Here is a 26,062-nt window from a genome sequence, read left to right as displayed (position 1 = left end):
TAAAAAGGCCTAGGTAGCCTAGCCAACCGAAGTTTGAATATAAACCAAATTTGATCACATTCACATTTTCTCTTAACACAAATAAATTGTCTTATGATATAAATAAACACATCATTTTACAGCTTTGTTTCCCCTGGCCAGATGGAACAGGGTGCATAGAGGCTAGGCCTACAGTAGATCAGACTGATACAGCATGTCAGACAGCTAACGTTTAGGTGTAGGCTGCTACAACATTTCTGTAAAGAGTTTTTGTTTGTGTCTGTCGGGAGTGAGTTACCTGAGGAAAGTGAGAGTGCACTCTGCTTTCTATCGACGTGTGCCATGCCCGACCTGTGACTTCCGTGAATCTGATTGGTCAAGACTAGGGCTGTGCCGGTCTCACGGTAATTGATCGTTAATTAACATAAACACATTTTGCATCTCCTGGCTCCCACTCATAGCCTACAAGCCACTGATGCAGACCTTTAGAACATCTACATTTTTAAAAGTCTAATAAATCCATTATTTATTTTAGACAGGTCTAAAGAAACATGATATGAAGAAAATGTAGTGTATTTCAGAAGAACAGAATAGCATACTCTGACTTGTCCTTATGTTAGGCCCTGATCTGGCTATACCATATGGCTGTGGGCTATACTAGTTCATTTAGCAGACAAGATTTGCTTAGAATTCCGTGGCATTATTTTATATGATTTTATAGTATGAAGATTACAATTGAACATAGCTGAATAAAATAGAAATGATATTTTCTCTTAACGATTTGAGGGAGTGCGCACATGCGGCTATTCTGTGTTGTCCTCCTATATGCTTAATTTAGAGTTATTTATGCAACTTTAGTTGTGATACAAACGTTGGGATATGTTTTGATTTGTAATACATTCTAAGGCTGCATGATGTGACTAATGATGATTAGAAAAAAGTAGCATAAAAGGCATGAGCTCTGCTTTGTTATTTGTGCAAGCTGCACACACTTCATCAGTCTCTCATTCACAATTTGACAAACACTTGATAATGCCTTGTATTTCCCGGTGGCATCCACTTAGGTTGGCAGTAATAACCCCTAAAACAATCCATGCCGTTTGCGCCCAGTGGCCGCTGTGCCCTTGGGTGTGCTCCGAAGCACCTCTCACTCACATGGCTCTCTCAGATATCTCAATTCTTATTAGTCAATGCCCGTCAAGTGATCGGGTTATTCTCACAGGCTACAAGTGAAGACAGACACATCGGGGACGAAACTGTGTGCGTCCTTATCCAATTCTGAGGTGCATATTGAAGATATTGGAAGAACTGTCCACATTTACTTTTCGTCAGTAGGCCAAACAATGAGCAAAAGCACAAGCCTATCAAGTTTTGTACTATGGGGGATAGTAGATTGACATAGGCTGCCTATCTACTATCCCCCATAGTACAAAAGTTAACCTATTCTATTCTGTGCGAGAAATAAATATTCCAAACATAGTCTGGGACAGTTGTGGGATGCGATAGATCCCAAATTGATGCAACCACTAGCATCAAAAAACCTTTTTTAAGCAATGAGGCTGACGCAACAGATCAGAACGTTTAGCTTAAAATGTTGATAAACTATTAGGCTATTTCTTCACATTATAAGCGCAGCAATGCACACGCGGCAGTAGGCTATAAGCGCGAATGTTCCAATATGCAATCAATTAGCGGGAAAACACAATTGTCAAAAGTGACCGCAAATGCGATTATGCATGTAATGCTTTTATTATAAATGTGCATTTTTATGGTCAAAATGATCTTCCCCAAACTTCAAACTCACGCGCAGCGTATGTATGCCAGTTAGGCTTTACACCTGTTGTAAAGTGGATGAATGTGCTTAATTTGAAGAAGTCATTTGGCCACTTTAGTTGTGATACAAACCTTATCAAAACGTATAGGCCTATGGGCTACATGAGGTGTGAGACTATGATTTGAAAAAGTCGCAAAAAAAGCATGCACTGTTTCTTGCCTTACTGCTCACAAGCTGGGCACCATTCACAAGTGCTAATAAATAATTCACAAGTGATAGGCTAATATTGTCACCCATCAGACTATTCTTGATTTAATCTTATCTTTACATATACTAGGCTATACTCCTGTTGTAAAGAGAAGCAATGTGCTTAATGTTAGGAAAGTTGAGAAATAAATATAGTAGGCCTAGCCTATAGAAAGCTGATGGGATCCTCCTCTTTTTAATAGAGGCCATCACTCTGTTTTCTCACGCAATTGCATAGCCTATAGAAATGTTGCACAACATGAGCTCATGGGCTCTCATTAAGTGTTTGATTAGATTTTCGATGACATTTGCATTGATATCAGAGTGATTAGAGGGACAATAGAGTGCTGAGGACCAGGCAGTTAGCAAGTTTGGTAGGCTACTAATGACCATCAGCAGCATCAGAGCTTGGAGAAGCCTAATTACCATGACTAAACACATGGAATTTGACTGCCGTCATGACTCGTGACCGCTGGTGTGGCGGTAATACGGTCAACGCAACAGCCCTAGACGCAACTCACATTCAACTGCTGATTGGGGTTTTCCCTAGTCAAGACACACACAACCTGCAGCACTCTGATGAGAAGGGCATAGTGTGCAAGTTGACGAATTATGAGGCAAGGAAAGTCAGTATTTATTCATTTTGAGTTCAGGAGGGGGAAGAGGATGGGTCGAGGGCTTGTGCATGGGCTCTGTGGGTGGCTCTAATGGATCTCTTTATACAATCCCACCTACAGCTAACCATTCTTCATTCATCTCAGACAGCACAGTAGGCCTACTTTGTCGACGTTTCGATGCTTTTGCGTACATTTTTTATAAACCAAATCAAAAGTGGAGGGGCGCTGCAGTTTAAATAATGTGCAGTTTTGTCACACAACACAATGCCACAGATGTCTAAAGTTTTCAGGGAGCGTGCAATTGGCATGCTGACTGCAGGAATGTCCACCAGAGCTGTTGCTAGAGAATTTAATGTTCATTTCTCTATCATAAGCCACCTCCAACGTTGTTTTAGAGAATTTGGCAGTACGTCCAAGCGGCCTCACAACCGCAGACCACGTGTAACCACACCAGCCCAGGACCTCCACATCTGGCTTCTTCACCTGCGGGATCGTCCGATACCAGCCACCCGGACAGCTGATGAAACTGTTGGTTTGCACAACCAAATAATTTCTCTCAGGAAGCTCACCTGCGTGCTCGTCGTCCTCACTAGGGTCTTGACTTGACTGCAGTTCGGCGTCGTGACCGACTTCAGTGGGCAAATGCTCACCTTCAATGGCCACTGGCACGCTGGAGAAGCTCTTCACGGATGAATCCCAGTTTCAACTGTACCGGGCAGATGACAGACAGCCTGTATGGCGTTGTGTGGGTGAGCGGTTTGCTGATGTCAACGGTTTGCTGATGTCAATGAGTGCCTCATGGTGGTGGTGGGGTTATGGTATAGGCAGGCATAAGCTACAGACAACGAACACAATTGCATTTTATCGATGGCAATTTGAATGCACAGAGATACCGTGACAAGATCCTTAGGTCCATTGTCGTGCCATTCATCCGCCGCCATCACCTCATGTTTCAGTATGATAATGCACGGCCCCATGTCGCAAGGATCTGTACACAATTCCCGGAAGCTGAAAATGTCCGAGTTCTTCCATGGCCTGCATACTCACCAGTCATGTCACCCATTGAGCATGTTTGGGATGCTCTGGATCAACGTGTACAACAGCGTGTTCCAGTTCTCGGCAATATCCAGAGGATATTGAAGAGGAGTGGGACAACATTCCATAGGCCACAATCAACAGCCTGATCAACTCTATGCGAAGGAGATGTCATGCTGCATGAAGCAAATGGTGGTCACACCAGATACTGACTGGTTTTCTGATCCACGCCCCTACCTGTATTTTTAAGGTATCTGTGACCAACAGACGCATATCTGTATTCCCAGTCGTGAAATCCATAGATTAGGGCCAAATGAATTTATTTCAATTGACTGATTTCCTTATATGAACTGTAACTCAGTAAAATCTTTGAAATTGTTGCATGTTAAATGTGTTTATATTTTTGTTCAGTGTAGTAGAAATCAATGCACACTACTGAGGAAGATAATCGTTTTTCCAGACCCACGTGTTTGACAACAGCCAATAATCAGATAAGGTGATGCGCTGTACCAAAATGAATGAATTGCGGGAATCAACGGAACTACGCCCATTAGAGAAGAAAAAACTGATGTTTTTATTATCACATACTCCGTCACCCCTGGAGCAAAATAGATGACACATTCTCAGTATGGATGAGCCTAGTATGTTGGTAAAGGAGCCTATATCTGTAGTACAATTAGTACACAGTATGTCGTTTTAGTAAGTACTGTAGTAGGCAAGACAGATTTCGGACACGGCCAGAGACTTTTCCCCACAGTTGGTAAGAATCACGTGCACCAAGTGTCATTCAAAAACATCAGTTGATAGTAACTTACATGACTGCGTGTGGATTCTGCAGCATACATGCTTTTGGTCCAAAAGTGGTCACAGGACTTGGTCCATGTAGAGACTGATTTCTCCTGAAACATTTGAATGACAAGAGAGAAAAAGCATGTTGTTAACAGGTTCAAAACATTCCTCTCACAAAAGTCAGAAAATAATACCGGTAGATGTGTCGAGACACCTCAGGATATCCTTTCAAAATAATTTACTAAATCTCTTTAACCATGAGAAGAATGCATACTCAGCCCTTGGTCTTTTTTCAAAACAAGTTTGTTAAGCAACTGTAAAGCACCCATCCTACATGGGCTACATTTTCACCATCCTCTCATGGAAGTCGTATAATGAGAAGCTGCAAAAATAATTGCCACTAAGTATTCTCTTTTAAGAATTATACTGTCATTTTGTGTTGGTAGAAGGGGACAATTTCCTGGAGACATTGGAAACTTTTAGCATGTTTCAGATACAGGTATGCTTCATATCTAGGGCTGGTAATATACATGAGTTTGGAAGGAAATCAATCAAGTTAAATCTGATATTTATGAAAACACCCATCTATTACATCTAAAATCTAAACCAATTGAGAAAAACTGTACTGAACAAAAATATAAAACGCAACATGGAACAACTTCAACGATTTTACTGAGTTACAGTTCATATAAGGAAATCAGTCAATTGTAGTAAATTAATTATGACCTAATCTAAGGATTTCATATGACTGGGCAGGGGCGCAGCCATGGGTGGGCCTGGGAGGGCATAGGCCCACCCACTGGGGAGCCAGGGTCAGCCAATCAGAAAGCGTTTTTCGCCACAAAAGGGCTTTATTACAGACAGAAATACTCCTCAATTTCATCAGCTGTCTGGGTAGCTGGTCTCAGACGATCCCGCAGTTGAAGAAGCCGGATGTGGAGGTCCTGGGCTGGCATGATTACACTTGGTCTGCAGTTGAGAGGCCGGTTGTACGTACTGCCAAAATCTCTAAAACGACGTTGGGGGTGGCTTATGGTAGAGAAATGAACATTTGATTCTCTGGCAACAGCTCTGGTGGGCATTCCTGCAGTCAGCATGCCAATTGCACACTCCTTCAAAACTTGAGACATCTGTGGCATTGTGTTGTGTGACAAAACTGCACATTTTAGAGTGGCCTTTTATTGTCCCCGGCACAAGGTGCACCTGTGTAATGATCATACTGTTTAATCAGCTTGTTGATATGCCACACCTGTCAGGTGGATGCATTATCTTAGCAAATGATAAATGCTCACTAATAGGGATGTAAACTAATTTGTGCCAAAAAATTTAGAGAAATACACTTTTTGTGTGCATGGAACATTTCTGGGATCTTTTATTTCAGTTCATGAAACATGGGACAAACACTTTACATGTTGCATTTGTATTTTTGTTCAGTATATATTAATCTCAAACACTGATAAAATACTTTAATCAATGTCCAACCTCAGCTTTGCAAATACTGCACCAGCAAATTAGGAAATTAGATAAATTAGGCTACAAGCAAAGAAACATTCACACACACACGACACAGTGACTTTTTATCTTCAAAGTTCTCAAGACCAGACCAGTCTGATTCAAGAGTACAACAGTTGAAAAGTCCTGAATTCATTATATTTTCTAAACTTCATTAAAATATCAGTAACTGTATCAGAGCTTTGATTGTTTTAGGGGTGAAAGGCCACTTCCAACTGATCTGAATGAGTCCACCTGCTCTGATGGAGCTCGACAAGATGGCCACCTCTCCTCCCCTCTCAGGGGGCCCTCTGGACAGTCAAGTCAGGTGACAGGTTAGCAAATCCTATTAGTTGTCTGGTTCTAAAAGTTCACCATCTGCTACTACACTACAGGCTGCAGACAAACGTACTGTGTGTGGGTGTGTGTGAGATGCCTAAACAGATTATAATTTACTGCCCCATGTAAATGGGTTCAACTGGTGGTTGCCTTCACACACACTCCCTCCACCACACTTGCACCAAACACCGTGGGCAAACGCACTTGCTGACACACGGGCAAACGCACGTGCCGTTTCCTCTAAAACTCTGCTCTAGTGGCTTGAGGGACTGTACAGTCTTTCACATTTTTGGAATGGTGCAACTGCAAACCACGGACATGTAACGGTCTGCCTCAAATGTACTCTCACAAATCACAACCTCAAACCACACTGCAAATGAGAGGCTAGCACATTTATACCAAGACAGAATAAATGAAAGTGTGAGAGTGGGTCCCGATGTCATCTGAAAAACATTGCTCGCCAGGAAATCCCTCTCAAATGAAATACTCATACTATACGACAGATGCCCCATTTTCAGTAGCTAACACAGCAGCAACACACAGTAACTTTCTGTCAACACATAGTAATGGGGGTAGCATGGTGTTGATTCACAACCAAAAAGCAATTTGCATACACATAAAAAAAAAAGAAGGCAATAATTACTAAAGAATAGGGTAGTAAGAGTCACTTGACATTTTTCTTAGCACTTATATTTCAAATTTTTTTGTTCCATTGTATAGTATTTCACATGGTGAAATGAAAACGGGGCGATAATACGTTACCTGTAGTCACAAGCAGTGGCAGACGAGGTGCTCAGGCTGCGGGTCTTTCTGGTGCGGCAGGCAAGGCCACGGGTGGGGGTCTCCCCACCATCGCAGGCAGAACAGCAGTAGGGGACAGCCTCCACTCCAACCTGCTCTCCAGTTTCCATCTCAGCGCAGTCTGATAGGAAACACACAGGCCAAGAGGGGCCAAAATGGAAGCTTCGGGTCTTCACAGTCAACAAGGAAGGGTTACTTCAAATGCTGTGTCCTATTTAGAATTCTGGCTAAGTGTCTAACTGTTGACATAGCCCAGAGCTGAACCTTATATGAGTCTATAAGGTTTAGCTTTGGGCTAGTGTTGACAGAAACTCCAAATGATACTGTGGCTAGCTTAGAATGCAAGGTCAGAGTAGTACACATGTAAGATACACTTATGCACTTGGTCTTCTTTGTACAGTATGTATGTGCAACATTTACAAAGTATCTAGTCAGTCGTATATGACAAACATTTGAAAATAAATTTGTCTTGCATCTGCATGTATGGAGGCTCAAGTTATTGCATAGAAACACTGTGCAGATTACATTACCCATGAAACTGGACATGATCATTATGTTATTCCTTTAACAACAAGTTATCTAGCTAGCTACAGACAGATACATTTATTTTTTGTTAGCCAGTCAAATATTGTACCAAATATTATATTAGCTATGATAATTAACGTTAACTCTTTCATAATAACCATTTCCACCCTTAAATCTGTGTATGTACAGACAGCTAGTTAGTTAGGGAAAGGTGATACCTAGTCAGTTGCACAACTGAATGCATTAAACCGAAAAATGGCTTCCGCATTTAACCCAAACCCTCTGAATCAGAGGTGCGGGGGGCTGCCTTAACCGACGTCCATGTCATCTGCGCCCGGGGAGCAGTTGTTGTTACATTTACATTTACATTTTAGTCATTTAGCAGACGCTCTTATCCAGAGCGACTTACAGGAGCAAGTAGGGTTAAGTGCCTTGCTCAAGGGCACATCGACATATTTTTCACCTAGTAGGCTCGGGGATTAGAACCAGCGACCTTTCGGTTACTGGCACAACGCTCTTACCCACTAAGCTACCTGTCGCCCCAAGCTACCTGTCGTTGTTGGGGGCATACCGCGTACCGCTAAACTACCTGCCGCTGACCACTGGTCTAACGCTTGGCTTGGCTGGTACCAGCGGTAGTGCATCTCATTTAACGTAAGCTAGCTAGCTAACGTTAGTTGCCTAGCTGGAACCAACTACAAAATACATTACAATTGGATGTTCTGATACCGCTCTGGCAATGTATTGATTGGGGACCTTCTTTTTGAGGAATGTAATTGTTTTTCTTATATATGTGTGTTGTGCTGTATTTGACTTGTTTTACATTGTATTTGATTTTGTCTTATTAAATTGTATATGCAGAGCTCCCTTGTGAAAGAGACCCTGGTCTCAATGGTGACTCCCTGATGAAATAAAAGGTAGCTACAATAACTAGCTAGCTAGTAGTTTAACAGTAACACACAACAAACTAGTGAAGCATGCTAGCTAGCTATTATAACTACTGAGCTATAATAAGATGACAGGCTAACGACGTAGATAGCTAGCTTACAACAGAATGCCGGGCTAGCTATCCGAGATAACTTTAAGTGCTAGCTAGCGTGTCAGACGTCGATGGCTAACGTTAGCTAGCTACCTACATCAACGCCTTCGAGGTAGCTCACCCAGAGCTAACGTTATGATTTGCCACGAAGAATTTTGGCCGCAGTAGTGTTGAATTAGAGCTTCTCCGTGAGTGTTCTATCGAACTGGCTCTAAAATAGCTAGCAAACAAGTTTCGCTTGTTTGGATAGATTTATATCTATAGCCTTCTGCTCCCTGGCTGGCAGCATGTCAAACTGTCTAGCGTTTCCTGATTATACTGTAATTACTGACGTCATCTTGCCTTTCTTGAGCCACAGTCTACTTTCTTCTCTTTGGTTGGGTTATATAACCTTTCTAATTTACTTTTCGTAAATTGCTTATACATGTATGTTTTTATTGTGTTGGTATTGTAAATATTGTGAATTTGTATGATTTTATGCAGGGCTCCCTTGTAAAAAGAGGCCTTGCTCTCAATGGGATTTCCCTGTTTAAATAAAAACAATAATTATATTTTTGTCATCTCCAACCAAGACCATCCTTCATTCATTGAGACCATAGCCCAACCGGGCGCAAGATGGCGATATTCATTTTATATAGTTTGTCATTCATCGTAAAAGTAATAATACCGCCATCTTGCGGATGGTTGGGTTAACGTCACCAAACTGTTCACTTCACTCAGCAAAATTGTTTCATTCATTGCAACACCAATATGGTCACCTGGTGACCTCTGTTAGTAAAAGTTGAAATTGTGCCTTAAGTGATAACTAAGCTCAGGTAGAAGTGGTAAAATTCAGTTTTTCCAAAGTAGACAAGCAATGGAACTCCTTCAATAATTAGTCCTCTTTATAGTTATTTGAAATGCATGCAATCTCCATTACTCTCTCTCCTGAGTTGTTACGCAGTCTCATTGATAGGAAACTTAAGACAAGGGACATTTCGGTAACACTTTCTATGAGCCACTGTCTTATAGGGTCTTATAAGGAACCATGAGCTTTTTTTGTGTATAATATGTTTTATAGTGCATAATACTACCAGTGTGATTATTACAAATGCATCTACTGTATAGTGTGTATGTATTTATAAAGCGTGTTAATAGGAGCTGTGAGATGTGATGAAGCAACTTTAGGGTGATTGGGTGGCATTACAAATTAATTTCATTCCTGCATTAAACAATATTTCACTGGAGAAATCGTTCTGCATAAGTGTTTGCTATAGTAAATAACTCATGCAAATGTATTGTAAATGTAAAAAGCAACAATTATTTTAGTGTATAAGAAATCATTTTATTTGACTTCAATGTAATTACAATAACTAACATTGCTAAACATTTCAACTTGCATATTCTCAAATAATTATACTCGCAACAGATCTCAAACTGCTTTTTATTACATCTTAAATAACAATTCATTTTAATAGTTTCTATCTTGCATCCAGCTTTCAGTTGTACACTGACTGTCTTTAAAATTAAATACAAAAGGTGAGAAGGGAACAGTGGTGGTGTAGAGATCTACAGTTATGTAATGGAGAGAGAAAAGGAAAGGGAATTTCATTTGTAATATTTTTTTATTTTAATTTTTTTTGCCAACTTCAGGCCTAACGCACAATTACAGCACATTTTTGTACAGAATGTCGCAGAGAAAACAGAATGGAAAAAATGCCACTACTGCTAAAGAAAGAGTCTCTGTTTACAAGGAGAGGGGAACAGAACATTCTGCCATTCAGATGCTGCAAGTTTTTCTTTTTTATTATTAAAGGACAGAAAAAAACCTGTTTGTTACAAAAAAAAATCTTTTTTTTGTCACTGGAATTTGTTTGCTACAGAAGAAATTAACATTTCTTTGTTCCATTTGTGTGTCTGTGCGTGCGTGTTTTAAATGTTTACATTACTTTTAAAATCAAGGAATCCTTCCCAAGTATGGATATCATAAGACCAGGTAACCATTTATGTTATGGTGTTTTCTTCTCTCAAGTGCATAGCTTTGACATTTTAATTGAATTATTTATGCACAGAGTAGCCAAAAACAATATAAATACCATTGTAATGATGATATATTTAACAGGTTATTTTCTTAAAGAAAAACATCAAAAGGACTTAGTTCCATATGCACCTCTTTTTAAGCAATTCTACAGCATGCGATTCTAAGAGTTAACCCACCCATGGCAGACAACAAACTTTTTATTTTTTTTAACTTAAAAAGTTTCAATATCATTATTTTCAAACATTGATTTATACAACATGTCATTCAGAGTAGTAACTGCATTTCCAAGCACAGAATGGGCACCTCTGTTGAAACTCCGGAATGAAACCGGAGTATTAGTGGAGGCCTCCCTACCCAACCAAATCACCGGTGCCAACCACAGTCCACAGAAAAGGGAAATAAAATAAAGTGAACCGATGGGTGTATCTTAATTTCATAATTCTACATTGTCACCCAACAAAAGGTGAAGAGAATGGGTAAAATGTTTTTTTTTTGTTGGCTTTAGTTAAAAAAAAATAGCATTCATTATCACAAACAGCATGTGCTTGGTTAGTTCACTTTTCTTTAAACATTCTTCTATATATGCAAAGTAAAATTTTGTGCAAACAAAGATTCATGACTAGACAGAAAAAAATAAACAGAGTAAAGTATCTTGGGACTAAATATACAGAATGGCCAGACCCTGTCGGCTGAGCGTTTAGCTGAGTGATAAACAATTGTGCTCTTCTTTTAAATGAGAAGGAGATAATTTTTGCCCTTGGTCGTTTTTTTTGGTTGTTGGGAGTCAATATAGTGGTGTTTTGAGAAAATTGGATATGCAATAAAATTGAACATTTTGATGTTGGAATGGTCTTCCACTCAACTTTGGAGTCGGGATGACATCTGAAAAAAGAAAGCGGGACAAAGAGAAACAATTATTGTTATTTGCAACAAAAGTACTTCCTAAAAGTGTATAGTCATTGTAGACAATTTACCTCTTAAATGAACCAAACAAAACTGAGCGGTCAATGGTGAGCTACAAACTGGTTGAGCACAAACCAACAAGCAAAGTTAAGACAGAGAGACTTGATTTTAGTGATCTTCCCACGTTCACCCCCAGATGGCAGCAGACATTCAAACTAGAGAATATGATATCCAGTGCTACACTACATGACCAAAAGTATGTGGACACCTGCTTGTCGAACACCTCATTCCAAAGTCATTGGCATTAATATGGAGTTGGTCCCCCCTTTGCTGCTATAACAGCCTCCACTCTTCTGGGAAGACTTTCCACTAGATGTTGGAACATTGCTGCGGGGACTTGCTTTCATTCAGCCACAAGAGCATTAGTAAGGTCAGGCACTGATGTTGGGCTATTAGGCCTGGCTCGCAGTCGACGTTTCAATTCATCCCAAAGGTGTTCGATGGTGTTGAGGTCAGGGCTCTGTACAGGCCAGTCAAGTTCTTAAACACAGATCAACAAATAATTTCTTTATGAACCTCGCTTTGTGCATGGGGGCATTGTAATGCTGAAACAGGAAAGGGCCTTCCCTAAAATGTTGCCACAAAGTTGGCAGCACAGAATCGTCTAGAATGTAATTGTATGTTGTAGCGTTAAGATTTCCCTTCACTGGAACTAAGGGGCCTAGCCCGAACTATGAAGACCATTATTCCTCCTCTACCAAACTTTACAGTTGCTTTCGGGCAGGTAGTGTTCACCTGGCATCCGCCAAGGTAAGTTTCTCTAGGGGTAGAATAGGAGAAGCTTGAGAAAGCCACATTCTCGCAAATGGTACTTCAGGTGTGGACCATAATAACAATATACATTTTTTGGCTAAGTAAACAAGGGTATTGAAGAGATGTTCAGAGTCAGGTTCAAACAAAGTCGAACAAATATACAGTTGAAGTCAGAAGTTTACATGCACTTAGGTTGGAGTCATTAAAACTCGTTTTTCAACCACTCCACAAATTTCTTGTTAACAAACTATGGTTTGGCAAGCCGGTTAGGACATCTACTTTGTGCATGACACAAGTCATTTTTCCAACAATTGTTTACAGACAGATTATTTCACTTATTATTCACTGTATCACAACTCCAGTGGGTCAGAAGTTTACATACACTAAGTTGACTGTGCCTTCTGATAGGCTAATTGACATTGTTAGAGTCAATTGGAGGTGTACCTGTGGATGTATTTCAAGGCCTACCTTCAAACTCAGTGCCTCTTTGCTTGACATCATGGGAAAATCAAAATAAATCAGCCAAGACCTCAGAAAAAAATGGTAGACCTCCACAAGTCTGATTCATCCATTGGAGCAATTTCCAAACGCCTGAAGGTACCGCGTTCATCTGTACAAACAATATTACGCAAGTACAAACACCATGGGATGAACGTACTTTGGTGTGAAAAGTGCAAATCAATCCTAGAACAGCAGCAAAGGACCTTGTGAAGATGCTGGAGGAAACAGGTACAAAAGTATCTATATCCACAGTAAAACGAGTCCTATATCGACATAACCTGAAAGGCTGCTCAGCAAGGAAGAAGCCACTGGTCCAAAACCGCCATAAAAAAGCCACACTACGGTTTGCAACTGCACATGGGGACAAAGATCGTACTTTTTGGAGAAATGTCCTCTGGTCTGATTAAACAAAAATAGAACTGTTTGGCCATAATGACCATCATTATGTTTGGAGGAAAAAGGGGGGTGCTTGCAAGCCGAAGAACACCATGTCAACCGTGAAGCACGGGGGTGGCAGCATAATGCTGTGGGGGTGCTTTGCTGCAGGAGGGACTGGTGCACTTCACAAAATAGATGGCATCATGAGGAAGCAACATCTCAAGACATCAGTCAGGAAGTTAAAGCTCGGTCGCAAATGGGTCTTCCAAATGGACAATGACCCCAAGCATACTTCCAAAGTTGTGGCAAAATGGCTTAAGGACAACAAAGTCAAGGTATTGGAGTGGCCATCACAAAGCCCTGCCCTCAATCCTATCGAAAATGTGTGGGCAGAACTGAAAAAGCGTGTGCGAGCAAGGAGGCCTACAAACCTGACTCAGTTACACCAGCTCTGTCAGGAGGAATGGGCCAAAATTCCCCCAACTTATTGTGGAAGGCTATCCGAAACGTTTGACCCAAGTTAAACAATTTAAAGGCAATGCTACCAAACTGGGAATGTGATTAAATAAATAATATCTGAAATAAATCATTCTCTCTACTATTCTTCTGACATTTCACATTCTTAAAATAAAGTCGTGATCCTAACTGACATTTACATTTTTAGTCATTTAGCAGACGCTCTTATCCAGAGCGACTTACAGTTAGACAGGGAATTTTTTACTAGGATTAAATGTCAGGAATTGTGAAAAACTGAGTTTAAATGTATTTGGCTAAGGTGTATGTAAACTTCCGACTTCAACTTCCGACTTCAAGTTTACATACACCTTAGCCAAAAACATTTAAACTCAGTTTTTCACAATTCCTGACATTCAGTGAAAAAGCAAATTGTCTACCCAAGATGTTCTGGATGTGTAAATGAATATAATTCCAATAAGACTGGATTCTGCTACAGTACCAGAAAACATGCATGAAGGTGCCAGTACCCTGTTCACATTTGAAAAATAAATGCGATGCATTGGAAAACATTCTGTGAAGGCGAACAGGTGTAAAGTAGGTTCTATGAAAACATTTGAAATGTAGTTCTTGTACGCTTATGGAGGTGCATTTGGGGTAGACCCTTCCTCACCGAATGCATGTTCAATGTCTCTCTCCCAAACATGTCTCAATGCGTCATAGGATGAGGCACTTCTGTTCAATAAAATAGAAGTTGGAGATTAAACCTCTCCGAACTTCAGTAATTTCAAAATGTCGTTTATCGACTTTCTTCTGACCCTCTATGAAGTGTCTAAATTGTAGGTACTTAAAAAAATATTTGTTGTCAAACTCAGTTTTTATCTGTTGGAAAGATTTAAGAGTGTCCTGAGTAAATAAAGGTAATAAATGGTAAGGAAGCTATTGCTCTTGGATGACATGCTATTGATTCCATCCCAACCCAAAGTGAGTGGCGCCTGTCTAGGTACCAACTTGATCTGAGCAGACCAGTAATATAGTTGCAGATTTGGCAAAGAGACCCCTCCTAAATCCTTAGGCTTAATTAGTTTGGTAAATTAGGTTATAGGTTTCTTATTGTCCCAGATATACTTAGAGATATTATAATAATAATATGCCATTTAGCAGAAACTTTTATCCAAAGCGACTTACAGTCATGCGTGCATACCTTTTTTTTTTTTTTGTGTATGGGTGGTCCCGGGGATCGAACCCACTACCTTAGCGTTACAAGTGTCGTGCTCTACCAGCTGAGCTACAGAGGACCACTGCCATCTATCTCAGTCCTTTTTTGTATTGGCATTCCTTTACTGAAAAAAGGACTGAGATAGATGGCAGGGGATATTTTGGAATAGATAATTTAGCAGAGGAAGGATATTCATCCTGACCACATTAATCATGCCAAAAAGAGAGTTTGGTAGGGTAGACCAGTTAACCAGGTCGTTTAATCTTTGTGAGCAAAGGCATATCATTTGAAGTGAACAGGTCTTTAAGAGTTGGAGTAACATATATGCCCAAGTATTTTAAGTAGAGGGGAAATTCAAAGGTAAAGCCATGGACTTATCCACGTTAATTTTGTATGCTGACAGGTTACCATATACAGATATGATGTCCATTACTGCAGTGACAGAGGTCTCTGGTTTAGACATGTACAGTTGAAGTCAGAAGTTTACATACACCTTAGCCAAAAACATTTAAACTCAGTTTTTCACAATTCCTGACATTTAATCCTAGTAAAAATTCCCTGTCTTGGGTTAGTTAGGATCACCACTTTATTTTAAGAATGTGAAATGTCAGAATAATAGTAGAGAGAATGATTTATTTCAGCTTTTATTTATTTCATCACATTCCCAGTGGGTCAGAAGTTTACATACACTCAATTAGTATTTGGTAGCATTGCCTTTAAATTGTTTAACTTGGGTCAAACGTTTCAGGTAGCCTTCCACAACCTTCCCACAATAAGTTGGGTGAATTTTGGCCCATTCCTCCTGACAGAGCTGGTTTAACAGTCAGGTTTGTAGGCCTCCTTGCTCGCACACACTTTTTCAGTTCTGCCCACACATGTTCTGTAGGATTGAGGTCAGGGCTATATGATGGCCACTCCAATACCTTGACTTTGTTGTCCTTAAGCCATTTTGCCACAACTTTGGAAGTATGCTTGGGGTCATTATCCATTTGAAAGACCCATTTGCGACCAAGCTTCAACTTCCTGACTGATGTCTTGAGATGTTGCTTCAATATATCCACATAATTTCCCTTCCTCACGATGCCATCTATTTTGTGAAGTGCACCAGTCCCTCCTGCAGCAAAGCACCCCCACAGCATTATGCTGCCACCCCCTTGCTTCACGGTTGGGATGGTGTTCTTCGGCTTGCAAGCAACCGCCTTTTTCCTCCAAACATAACGATGGTCATTATGGCCAAACAGTTATATTGTTGTTTCATCAGACCAGAGGACATTTCTCCAAAAAGTATTATCTTTGTCCCCATGTGCAGTTGCAAACCGTAGTCTGGCTTTTTTATGGCGGTTTTGGAGCAGTGGCTTCTTCCTTGCTGAGCGGCCTTTCAGGTTATGTCGATATAGGACTCGTTTTACTGTGGATATAGATACTTTTGTACCTTTTTCCTCCAGCATCTTCACAAGGTCCTTTGCTGTTGTTCTGGGATTGATTTGCACTTTTCGCACCAAAGTACGTTCATCTCTAGGAGACAGAACGCGTCTCCTTCCTGAGCGGTATGATGGCTGCGTGGTCCCATGGTGTTTATACTTGCGTAATATTGTTTGTACAGATGAATGTGGTACCTTCAGGCGTTTGGAAATTACTCCCAAGGATGAACCAGACTTGTGGAGGTCTACCATTTTTTTTTCTGAGGTCTTGGCTGATTTATTTTGATTTTCCCATGATGTCAAGCAAAGAGGCACTGAGTTTGGAAGGTAGGCCTTGAAATACATCCACAGGTACACCTCCAATTGACTCAAATGATGTCAATTAGCCTATCAGAAGCTTCTAAAGCCATGACATCATTTTCTGGAATTTTCCAAGCTGTTTAAAGGCACAGTCAACTTAGTGTATGTAAACTTCTGACCCACTGGAATTGTGATACAGTGAATAATAAGTGAAATAATCTGTCTGTAAACAGTTGTTGGAAAAACTACTGGTGTCATAATCAAAGTAGATGTCCTAACCGACTTGCTAAAACTATAGTTTGTTAACAAGAAATCTGTGGAGTGGTTGAAAAACAAGTTTTAATGACTCCAACCTAAGTGTATGTAAACTTCCGACTTCAACTGTATGAAAGCACATCATCAGCAAATAATGGAATTCTGTGCTCCTTGTCACCCACAGAGAAGACCCTTCCAGAGGCCGTTTGGAACTCAGTAGTGAGTGTTGCAACCGAGGACTGACGATTTCTATACACTATGCGCTTCAGCACTCAGTGGTCCCGTTCTTTGAGCTTGTGTATCAAATCAAATTTTATTGGCCACATGCGCCGAATACTACAGGTGCAGACATTACAGTGAAATGCTTACTTACAGCCCTTAACCAACAGTGCATTTATTTTTAATAAAAAAGTAAAATAAAACAACAAAAGTGTTGAGAAAAAAAAGAGCAGAAGTAAAATAAAATAACAGTAAGGAGGCTATATATACAGGGGGGTACCGGTGCAGAGTCAATGTGCGGGGGCACCGGCTAGTTGAAGTAATATGTACATGTGGGTAGTTAAAGTGACTATGCATAAATAATTACCAGAGTAGCAGCAGCGTAAAAATATGGGGTGGGGGGGCAGTGCAAATAGTCCGGGTAGCCATGATTAGCTGTTCAGGAATCTTATGGCTTGGGGGTAGAAGCTGTTGAGAAGTATTTTGGACCTAAGCCTACCACTTCGCGGCTGAGCCGTTGTTGCTCCTAGTCGTTTCCACTTCACAATAACAGCACATACAGTTGACCGTGGCAGCTCCAGCAGGGCAGAAATCTGACGAACTGACTCGTTGGAAAGGTGGCATCCTATGACGGTGCCACCTTGAAAGTCACGGAGCTCTTCAGTGAGGCCATTGTACTGCCAATGTTTGTCTATGGAAATTGCATGGCTGTGTGCTCGATTTTATACACCTGTCATAGGGGTGTAACGATCCATCTACTACATCGATGTATCGATTTATATTCCTATGATCCAACTACATCGATCTGTGCTCGGCGAGTTGGCCTTTTGGACAACATATATCAATCTAACATCGTTTTAAAATGTAATAAATCGATTGTATCGATACTAGGAAATAACCCATTGGATTTAAGCACGTCAGACTTTATATGGATGTTTTTTCTTAGCACTTTTAATGATAAAGGCTTTAAACATTACTCGATTCAGTCTGCCTATCCGTGACGTCATCGCCCCGCGCCAGCAGCAGCGCAAAGCCGCAAAGACAACAAAACATAGCATGGCGGACGACAGAGGAGAAGCAGACGAGCGAGAAATTATCAAGCCACCATTGCGGTCCTTACAAGAAACAGGAATCTAGGAAACTTCACCTGCACTGTCCAGTATCCAGGTATTTATTTCAGTCACACTGGTTGAATTTTTGGCTAAAAGGTTACTGAATCGATTTCAAGTCACTGAATCGTTTCCGATCGTATCGTTCTAAATGAACCAATATCGTCCTTGAATCGTATCGACAACCACGAATCGTGATACAAATCGAATCGTTGTTAAAACGAATCGTTACACCCCTAACCTGTCAGCAATGGGTGAGGCTGAAATTGCCTAATCTACTAGTTTGAAGGGGTGTCCACATACTTTTGTATATATAGTGTATTACACAACCGCAACACTCCACTCAAATACAATTTGGCAAGGATGATACGTGGTCCTCTGTAGCTCAGCTGGTAGAGCATGGCGCTTGTAACGCCAGGGTAGTGGGTTCGATCCCCGGGACCACCCATACGTAAAAATGCATGCACACATGACTAAGTCGCTTTGGATAAAAGCGTCTGCTAAATGGCATATTATTATTTATATTATTATCAATCTTCATCCAAGTTACACTGGTACATGGTCCCCTCATGATAAACCAATTTTATCCATCAACTGATACAGAATGCCTTCTCATGGCAGCTCAACCCAAATGGGAAAATGGAATCCCACTTTACGAAGTGGCACGGATAGTATGCAACTACATGGCACCTTTACTTGGTGTTATTACATGTCAATACACAGTAACTCAATTGAAACCATAGGCTATTTCCACTCAGTATAATTATAGTTTCATATCGTGTATCTGCACATAGTGTTCAGCTGAGTAAACACATTCTGGTTACAACGTAGCTGTAGAGGAACTATAGGGCATAATGAAACAATGAGGATAAATACATTTCTTCACCCAGGACATAGAGCAAGTACAAATACATTCCTATTCAAGTCATGCATTCATGTCTTACTTTACTATGTTACTGTAAAGCATATTTTGATGTTTACATGAACATAAGTTAAAGTCCCCCTCCAGATATTTCGAAACCTTTCCAGTTGAAAAACAATATCCAGAGTAGAACCATAGCAATATACACATATTACATTTCAAGCTTCAATTGAGACATTTGGAGCAAAACAGCGCTTTTGACTTAAAACCGGCATTCTACAACTTCAGAAAAGGTTAAGGTAAAGTTAAGTGAATTAAACTTGAGTTAAGTTTTCTTTATGGGGAGAGATGAGGAGAGTGCCATGCATGGCATGTCAGGCATGCTTGTGGTGGGAGGGCGGCTGTGAAGTGTAGTTACCTTCAGACTCTAGTTCCAGATCTTGAGGAAGCTGTCCCAGGACCCTGTTGCCACGGCCATGCCGTCATCGGTCACACCCAAGCAGCTGACACGGTTGTCATGCCCAGCCAGGACACCTAGGGACAAATCAGGGTCAGACCATGATATCATATCACAACACGCTCAGCCAATGCCACACCATCTCCTCTACTCACTTAGTTTGACTCTTAAAAGATAATTCCATTAACGACCTGGCTAGTCTATAATTATGTGTACTAGTTCTATTGTACTGTATAAACAGAAAACTCAGTTATTAGCAAATGTTACTAGTACAAGTGTGTGTGTGTCAGACCCAGCCCATCTCTTTCTCCTCGGATCCAGACTACAGTCAAAAGCACTAAACTATTCATGCCTCTGTGGGAGCTCGTCCGCTGCTGGAGCAGGTGAAACAGCAGGGGCTGCATCCACAAACCCTGCTGCTGTAAAAACTAGCTTTCACTCCCTGTCATGGATTTAACAATGGTGGAAACTCCCTCTCACCAATGCTTACACCTGTCTTATGCTTTTGAATCCACAAAGGGAAGTCTAAGCGCACAATTCTGGAAAACGGTGGAGAATCGGGAATTCTCTAGTTCAATCTGCTCTATATGCAGTAATGCTGTATGTCTGCAGTATCGCTGATGTACTTGAGGAACTAGCCTGGCTACAACATTGACCCCTGAGTGGCCCCAGACGGTACCTCCAATGTGCTCAACTAAAGTAACCCTGCTGTCATCTGATACCTACTGGACCCCAGTCATTCCTGTAACACGGAGATGCTCTAAATCAATGTCCCTCGGGGACTCCTCACATATCAATCAATAAAATGTCATTTGTCACATGCTATGAATACAACAGGTGTAGACCTTACCGTGAAATGCTTACTTACAAGCCCTTAACCAACAATGCAGTTAAGAAAATCGGATTAAGAAAATATTAATATTTACTATATTAATATTTACTAAATAAACGTTAAAAAAATATAAAGTTACACAATAAAATAACAATAATGAGGCTATATACAGGGGGTACGGTACAGAGTAAACATATCCCTGCTACCGTAGAACCACACCTAGTAGATCTAGCCCATTCCACCCTGCTCCACTACCTGGAGGTGCACGGGCCTACAGCATTTTAGCTGGTGACGTCAAATATAGGTGTGTACAACCGTCAGAATAACATCCAGAACGTAGCTTGACCACTGCTCCTCCACTGTACCCCCGACTTTTATCATCATGGCCGCTTCAAAGTAGGATGAAGTTAGCCCTAGATCTAGAGTCAGTTTAGTGTTTTCCCCCATACCCATTAAGGTTAGGATTGGGGAGTACGGTGACCTGATCCTAGACCTGTGGTTAGGTCTCTTTTTAACCCCGTCACACCCGCCCGGCAGTCACCTGCACGGTCGGCTTTGAGGCTGTCCCACACGTTGCAGTTGAAGTCATCGTAGCCGGCGAGAAGCAGGCGGCCACTCTTGGAGAACGCCACCGAGGTGATGCCGCAGATTATGTTGTCGTGGGAGTAGACCATCAGCTCCTGGTCGGCGCGCAGGTCAAACAGCCTGCAGGTGGCGTCGTCCGATCCCGTGGCAAAGGCGTTGCCGTTGGGGAAGAACTGGAGGGAGGGAAAGAGGGGGGAGAGGCAGTGAGGTTTGGTGTGATAATACCTTCCTCATCGCTCTACGTGCAGTGTTTGTATAATGAGCTAGTGCATAATGGCTGCCACAGCATCACCAAGGTGGGTGCTATACATTGGTTGTGAAGAGACTTCATCCTTTCATAATGTAAAGCGCTTGGTATTGTCCAAGTGACCATGCATACTAAATAGCCAATGGACAATGGATATGTCCATATTCACATTTCTACACATGACATAAATATAGACCACCCTTTAACATGCTAGTGTGTATACAATGTCTGTTCTGAAGTCTCTGTATGTCTGAATGCAAAAGACAACCACAACCGAAACAATGGTGACAAAAGACACTGGCATCGCTGAGAGTTTGCGGCTCCATTTTGAATGGAGGTGTAGCTAAGCAGGTTGATCGGCGGTCGGGTCGTGTAATTGACTTACGCAGATGGCATTAATGTCTGACTCGTGTCCGGTGAAGGTCTGTCGGCACATTCCTTCTCTGATGTCCCAGAGCTTGGCGGAGGCGTCGCATGCCCCGGACACAAACAGCCGGGTGTCGGGCGCCAGCGACAGGCTCATGACGTCACCAGTGTGGCCGGCGAATGTGGTCGTCTGCTGGCCCGTCTCAATGTCCCAGAGAGCACTGGGGGACGGAGAGGGAGGAAGAAAGAGAAAATGTCTGAGGGGAGTTTGGAGTGAGTGCTTTCTGTCATACTCCTGGGTTGCATTCAGATATCCGCCTTTTCATTTATTCTCAAAATGTTATCAAAACAACAGTGCAGAACTGGCATATCCACTCCGTGAACACGGGATAGGCATCCATCCATCCATCCACCCATGCATCCTCAGGGTTGGGTTGCATGTCGCTCAGGCAGGCACAGTTCCCTCACTCACCAGGTGGTGTCTCCAGAGCTGGTGACAATCTGGCTGTCATCCACGAAGCGACAGCAGGACAGGTAACCTGGATGCCATAGCAGAACAGACAGTAAGTCAGTAAGTCAGCCAGCACTGAGAAGCAGTCACAACACACAGGGGAAATGAACTCAAGACAGAAGGAGGAACTAATTTAATTACATTACAGTTTGTACATTATAGGCCTTACCCTGAAGGGTACAAACAGTGTATAGGAAGTGAATATGTGTACAACAGAACCCGCTCAATAACACTAATGTGCCTTTTCAGTGACCATGCATACTGAAATCAGTGGCACTGAACGTATCTAATACTTCCAAGATACTGGTTATAAAAATAAATCTAGTGCATAAACAATACCTCTCCTGCAAACTGACTGTTGACCATAGTCTATCATATGTTACAGGTGAGCTGGCTGTGTGTGTGTGTGTGTGTGTGTGTGTGTGTGTGTGTGTGTGTGTGTGTGTGTGTGTGTGCGCGTGTATACTGTGGTAGCTATTAGGGGTGACTACCATACCCGTGTGTCCAGCCAGCTCGCGGCTGACACGCACGTTGCCCTCGCGGGTCTTGAGGTTGTAGATGGAGCAGATGTTGTCCAGGCCTCCGCAGGCCACGTAGTTCCCAGAGGGGGCGTAGGCACACGTCATCACCCAGGAAGAGCGCAGTGGGATGGCGTGGACCTGAGGGAGGCCAAGAGTTAGAGGGGGAGCATGGATGGACCCATGGCGCTGGTATTGGTAACATCACAACAAGGACTCTGGGTTTGATTCCCGCATGGACCACATATACTGGGTAGCCTATATCATACTGGACATCCTATGTCATAGTCATGAAACAACAAAATGGTGGAGAATCTTTTTTGTTTAGTAGCCCTCACATCATCTTTAGTTAAAATAAAAAAAACAGAACAAAAATGCATTCAAATGTGAGAGCTTCCTTTTGATTCTTAAAAGATGTGGCCAGGTCAGCCTTACCTTGTTTGTGGTGTAGCTGTCCCAAATAATGAGTTTACCATCCTGGGAGGCACTGACTAAAAGCCTATGGGGCAAAAGGAGAGCAATGATTAAACCAGTGATAAAGGAAATCTTAAGAGCACTCATATTATTAGGGCACCTGAATGACTGATATCCACACACCACAAATCCAACAAAACATGTTAAGTTTGGAACTGTTAATAATAACAAAGTCATATCAAGCAGAACAACACAGGCACGAGACACACGACTGGTTCCCTATGAACATAGGGTGGAACCATGTTCTGCATTTTAGGGGTGGTGTGGTTTCCAGGGGTCTTTATGGCTGGGGAGCGTCTCGCCACTATCTGGGCGAATCAAACATAGTCGCCACGGAAACCAGCACCTTATGGCCAGAGGTGGCTGGCTGGGGCACATTGGCTCCCTTTGGACCCACTCAGCTTGTGTGATTTGCATACACTAACACACACACGCACGCTAACAGGCACACCCACGCTAACAGGCACACCCACGCTAACAGGCACACCCACATCTGTACTCTCCAACATCCCGATCACGCATAATAGGAAGGACAAGGTAGGTACCCTATATTATGGGTGCGGTGGGTGTAAAACTGTAAGAGTGGGTTAGAAGCAGTAGAGCTGCTAGCTTCAGCGCTGGCAGTGATTCAATTCTTCCTGTCTCTGTGGTTTGAAATCATGTGCTGTTGGTTGAGGCTGATGAATGATGAAATACTGCTAGGTGTTCGCCTCAGGTACACTAGCCTTAAACTCCTGCACACTAAACTGTTGCTGCTTGAAATAGAGTGTCAAAGTAGCACGTTTGGGAAAAAAATAGGGCATTTTTCAAATAATGAATAAACCGGGCTCGTGTGGATTTATTTTAGCTTTGGGGTTTTGAAAAAATACACTCTAGTGGAAAGTTAACTTTGAACCACGGTCGGTGTGTCACTGTCCACTCTCAGTTTCTCCAGAGAGTGAGTAAGATGCTTAGCAGAGATTGCAGCGCATTATCTGACTTTCCAAACACGCCTGCAATAAAGCAGGAGTGGAATTAACTAGCTCTCTTCTGCTAGCTTAGCGCTGCTCTATTCACTTGCATTTACTGATTACACATTGGCATTTGGATTACTTCTGCTTTTCCATTAGACTATCGCACCTCAACGTGGACAGAGGCATTCCAAGTGACTGTTGAGGACTTGCACTCCTACTCTGAGACACTTTATGAATAGACCCCTGTTCTGGACCAATTAAAGGAAACCCACCCGGCAGGGGGCTATAAAAACCAGAGCGAGAGACACACACAGCCCCTGTGCCGAAATAGCACCCAACTCTGGGTCAATACATACATCTCTCCATTCTGCCTTCTCTCTGGACGACTGCACTTCACCACAGGTAGACTAATTAGATTCTTCAACCCCCCCAAAACAAAGACAATAATACACAGTAGCATGAAAATGGAGGGGTGAAGTGGGGGGACAATAGTAATCATTTTTCTGTTGCATCATTGTGAGCTCACCGGTAAAGAATGGTCTCTTCTTTTAATTGGGGGTGGTGATAAAAATGAATCAGAGCAACAAAGCGAGATGACAAAGCAATTTGGTTTGGGGTGAGTGTGGTGCGTGTATGTGGTGTCTCTATGGAGCGGAGCAGCACACCTGCGGTAGTGTTATTAGTTGGCTGGTTGCTGAGATGAGGTGAGAGCTGCTGGGCTGGGGGCTCCTGGGAAGGCCCCCTAGGCTCAGGAACACAAGAGTCACCAGCACTGACTGACACTCAGGGAAGAGCAGCCAGCCAGCCAGCCAGCCACACCACTAACAAAGGACTATTCAATTTTGAATGTTTTACCTACCCGCATACCCCACCCACCCACACACACAGTACACATGCGACAAACACACAAGCGACAAAAACATTTGAGTTAACTATTGTCCACAAACACACACCATAAAGGTTCTACTCGTGAATGTTTTTTGGGGGGGTTTTAAATGGCGAGGGAGTCATCTTGGAAACTCTATATAGGGAAACTACACAAGACACAAAATCGGTAAAAAGAGAGCATCTTTTTATGGCAACTTCCTGGATTTAAGGAGGGGGGGTTGAATTATTTAGTTAATGGACAGAATGTGGCTAAATAAGATTACCTCGAGTCAGTGCCCCAGTGCATGGCATAGATTTTAGCCAGATGCCCCCTCAGTGTCCTTCTAGTGCGCATCTGAATTCGGCCAATTGGGTCGATGTTTGCTGTGATCTGAAGGGAAGGGGGGGGGAAAAACAATAAATGACCATGACACAATAGGCTGTGTATCTGCATGGGAAATGGGGATGCTCTTTTCTAGGTTATCTTCTGTGAAACCATTGCATTTCCTTCATCAGCCCCCATGTTGCATTTATAGAAGTACAGAGAGTGGGTGCTGCTGCTTCCAGCATTTGTTGGCTGGGTGACACATAAAGAGCCTAGCAAGAGCAGGCTCTATTCTAGTGAGCTATCACTGCTGCTATCTAAGGACAGCCTTTGAGCTGTGGAATCATTGAACCCCAGTGCATCTCGCTCACCTATCCCAGTTTAACCTTTACTAGGCTTTGACAACAGGTTTAACATGGCCCTTCACATGTATACTGAATAATGAGGAAGGCTTTTCTAGTAGTTCCCCATCCCTCCCATCCTCGTGTCTGAACTGCACTCTATGGAATCTGTTTGTGTTTCAACTGAGAGTGGGGTAAGGTGGGAAGGTCTCTTACCTGAGACAAGGTAGCATCTGCACACGCTTTCCTGGCATCCTGGAAATAACAAAAAAATACAGTTATATTTCATCATCACTGATCTAAATAGACAAGTCCTTATTCTATCCCACATATGTTTTTGATAACGTGACAAGAATTCCACCTCAATGAATCAAAGCGTTGAGCCAATCATTTCAGCCATCACGGTAATAATTACCATTCCCACTGACCTGATAAACAACACTACCACTTACCTCTCTAAACCCACTTATTTGGGCTCAGTGTTGACTGATCCCATTG

At 42.1% G+C, this 26,062-nt stretch overlaps 2 protein-coding genes across 9 annotated transcripts in view; both read right to left on the bottom strand.

Moving 5' to 3' along the window:
• Window positions 1-8,966, bottom strand: part of LOC121538439 (NAD kinase) — a 53,587-nt gene extending 44,621 nt beyond the window's left edge. For 2 of the 4 annotated variants that reach the window (XM_041846443.2, XM_041846446.2), the window contains exons 1-3: window positions 8,733-8,966; window positions 7,033-7,192; window positions 4,467-4,550 (exon numbers count right to left, since the gene is read on the bottom strand). In XM_041846443.2, coding sequence (XP_041702377.1) covers window positions 4,467-4,550; window positions 7,033-7,181 — 233 coding nt within the window. In that variant the 5' untranslated portion in view covers window positions 7,182-7,192; window positions 8,733-8,966. Of the gene's footprint in view, window positions 1-4,466; window positions 4,551-7,032; window positions 7,193-8,728 lie in introns of all 4 variants that reach the window. The other 2 variants (XM_041846444.2, XM_041846445.2) reach the window with 2 other exon arrangements.
• Window positions 8,967-10,042: 1,076 nt separating this feature from the next.
• The window catches only part of LOC121538443 (guanine nucleotide-binding protein G(I)/G(S)/G(T) subunit beta-1), a 47,392-nt gene continuing 31,372 nt past the window's right edge, over window positions 10,043-26,062 (bottom strand). For 4 of the 5 annotated variants that reach the window (XM_041846453.1, XM_041846454.1, XM_041846455.1 and 1 more), the window contains 9 exons: window positions 25,781-25,819; window positions 25,183-25,289; window positions 23,040-23,103; window positions 22,583-22,745; window positions 22,048-22,114; window positions 21,595-21,796; window positions 20,919-21,135; window positions 19,507-19,622; window positions 10,043-11,537 (listed from right to left, as the gene is read on the bottom strand). In XM_041846453.1, coding sequence (XP_041702387.1) covers window positions 19,516-19,622; window positions 20,919-21,135; window positions 21,595-21,796; window positions 22,048-22,114; window positions 22,583-22,745; window positions 23,040-23,103; window positions 25,183-25,289; window positions 25,781-25,819 — 966 coding nt within the window. In that variant the 3' untranslated portion in view covers window positions 10,043-11,537; window positions 19,507-19,515. Of the gene's footprint in view, window positions 11,538-19,506; window positions 19,623-20,918; window positions 21,136-21,594; window positions 21,797-22,047; window positions 22,115-22,582; window positions 22,746-23,039; window positions 23,104-24,696; window positions 24,826-25,182; window positions 25,290-25,780; window positions 25,820-26,062 lie in introns of those variants that run through there. The other variant, XM_041846457.2, reaches the window with a different exon arrangement.

This window comes from Coregonus clupeaformis, chromosome 24 (assembly GCF_020615455.1).
Source record: "Coregonus clupeaformis isolate EN_2021a chromosome 24, ASM2061545v1, whole genome shotgun sequence".
Classification (NCBI taxonomy): Eukaryota; Metazoa; Chordata; class Actinopteri; order Salmoniformes; family Salmonidae; genus Coregonus; species Coregonus clupeaformis.
Note: the sequence above shows the minus strand (reverse complement) of the source record. Positions and strands in the feature narration are given on the sequence as shown.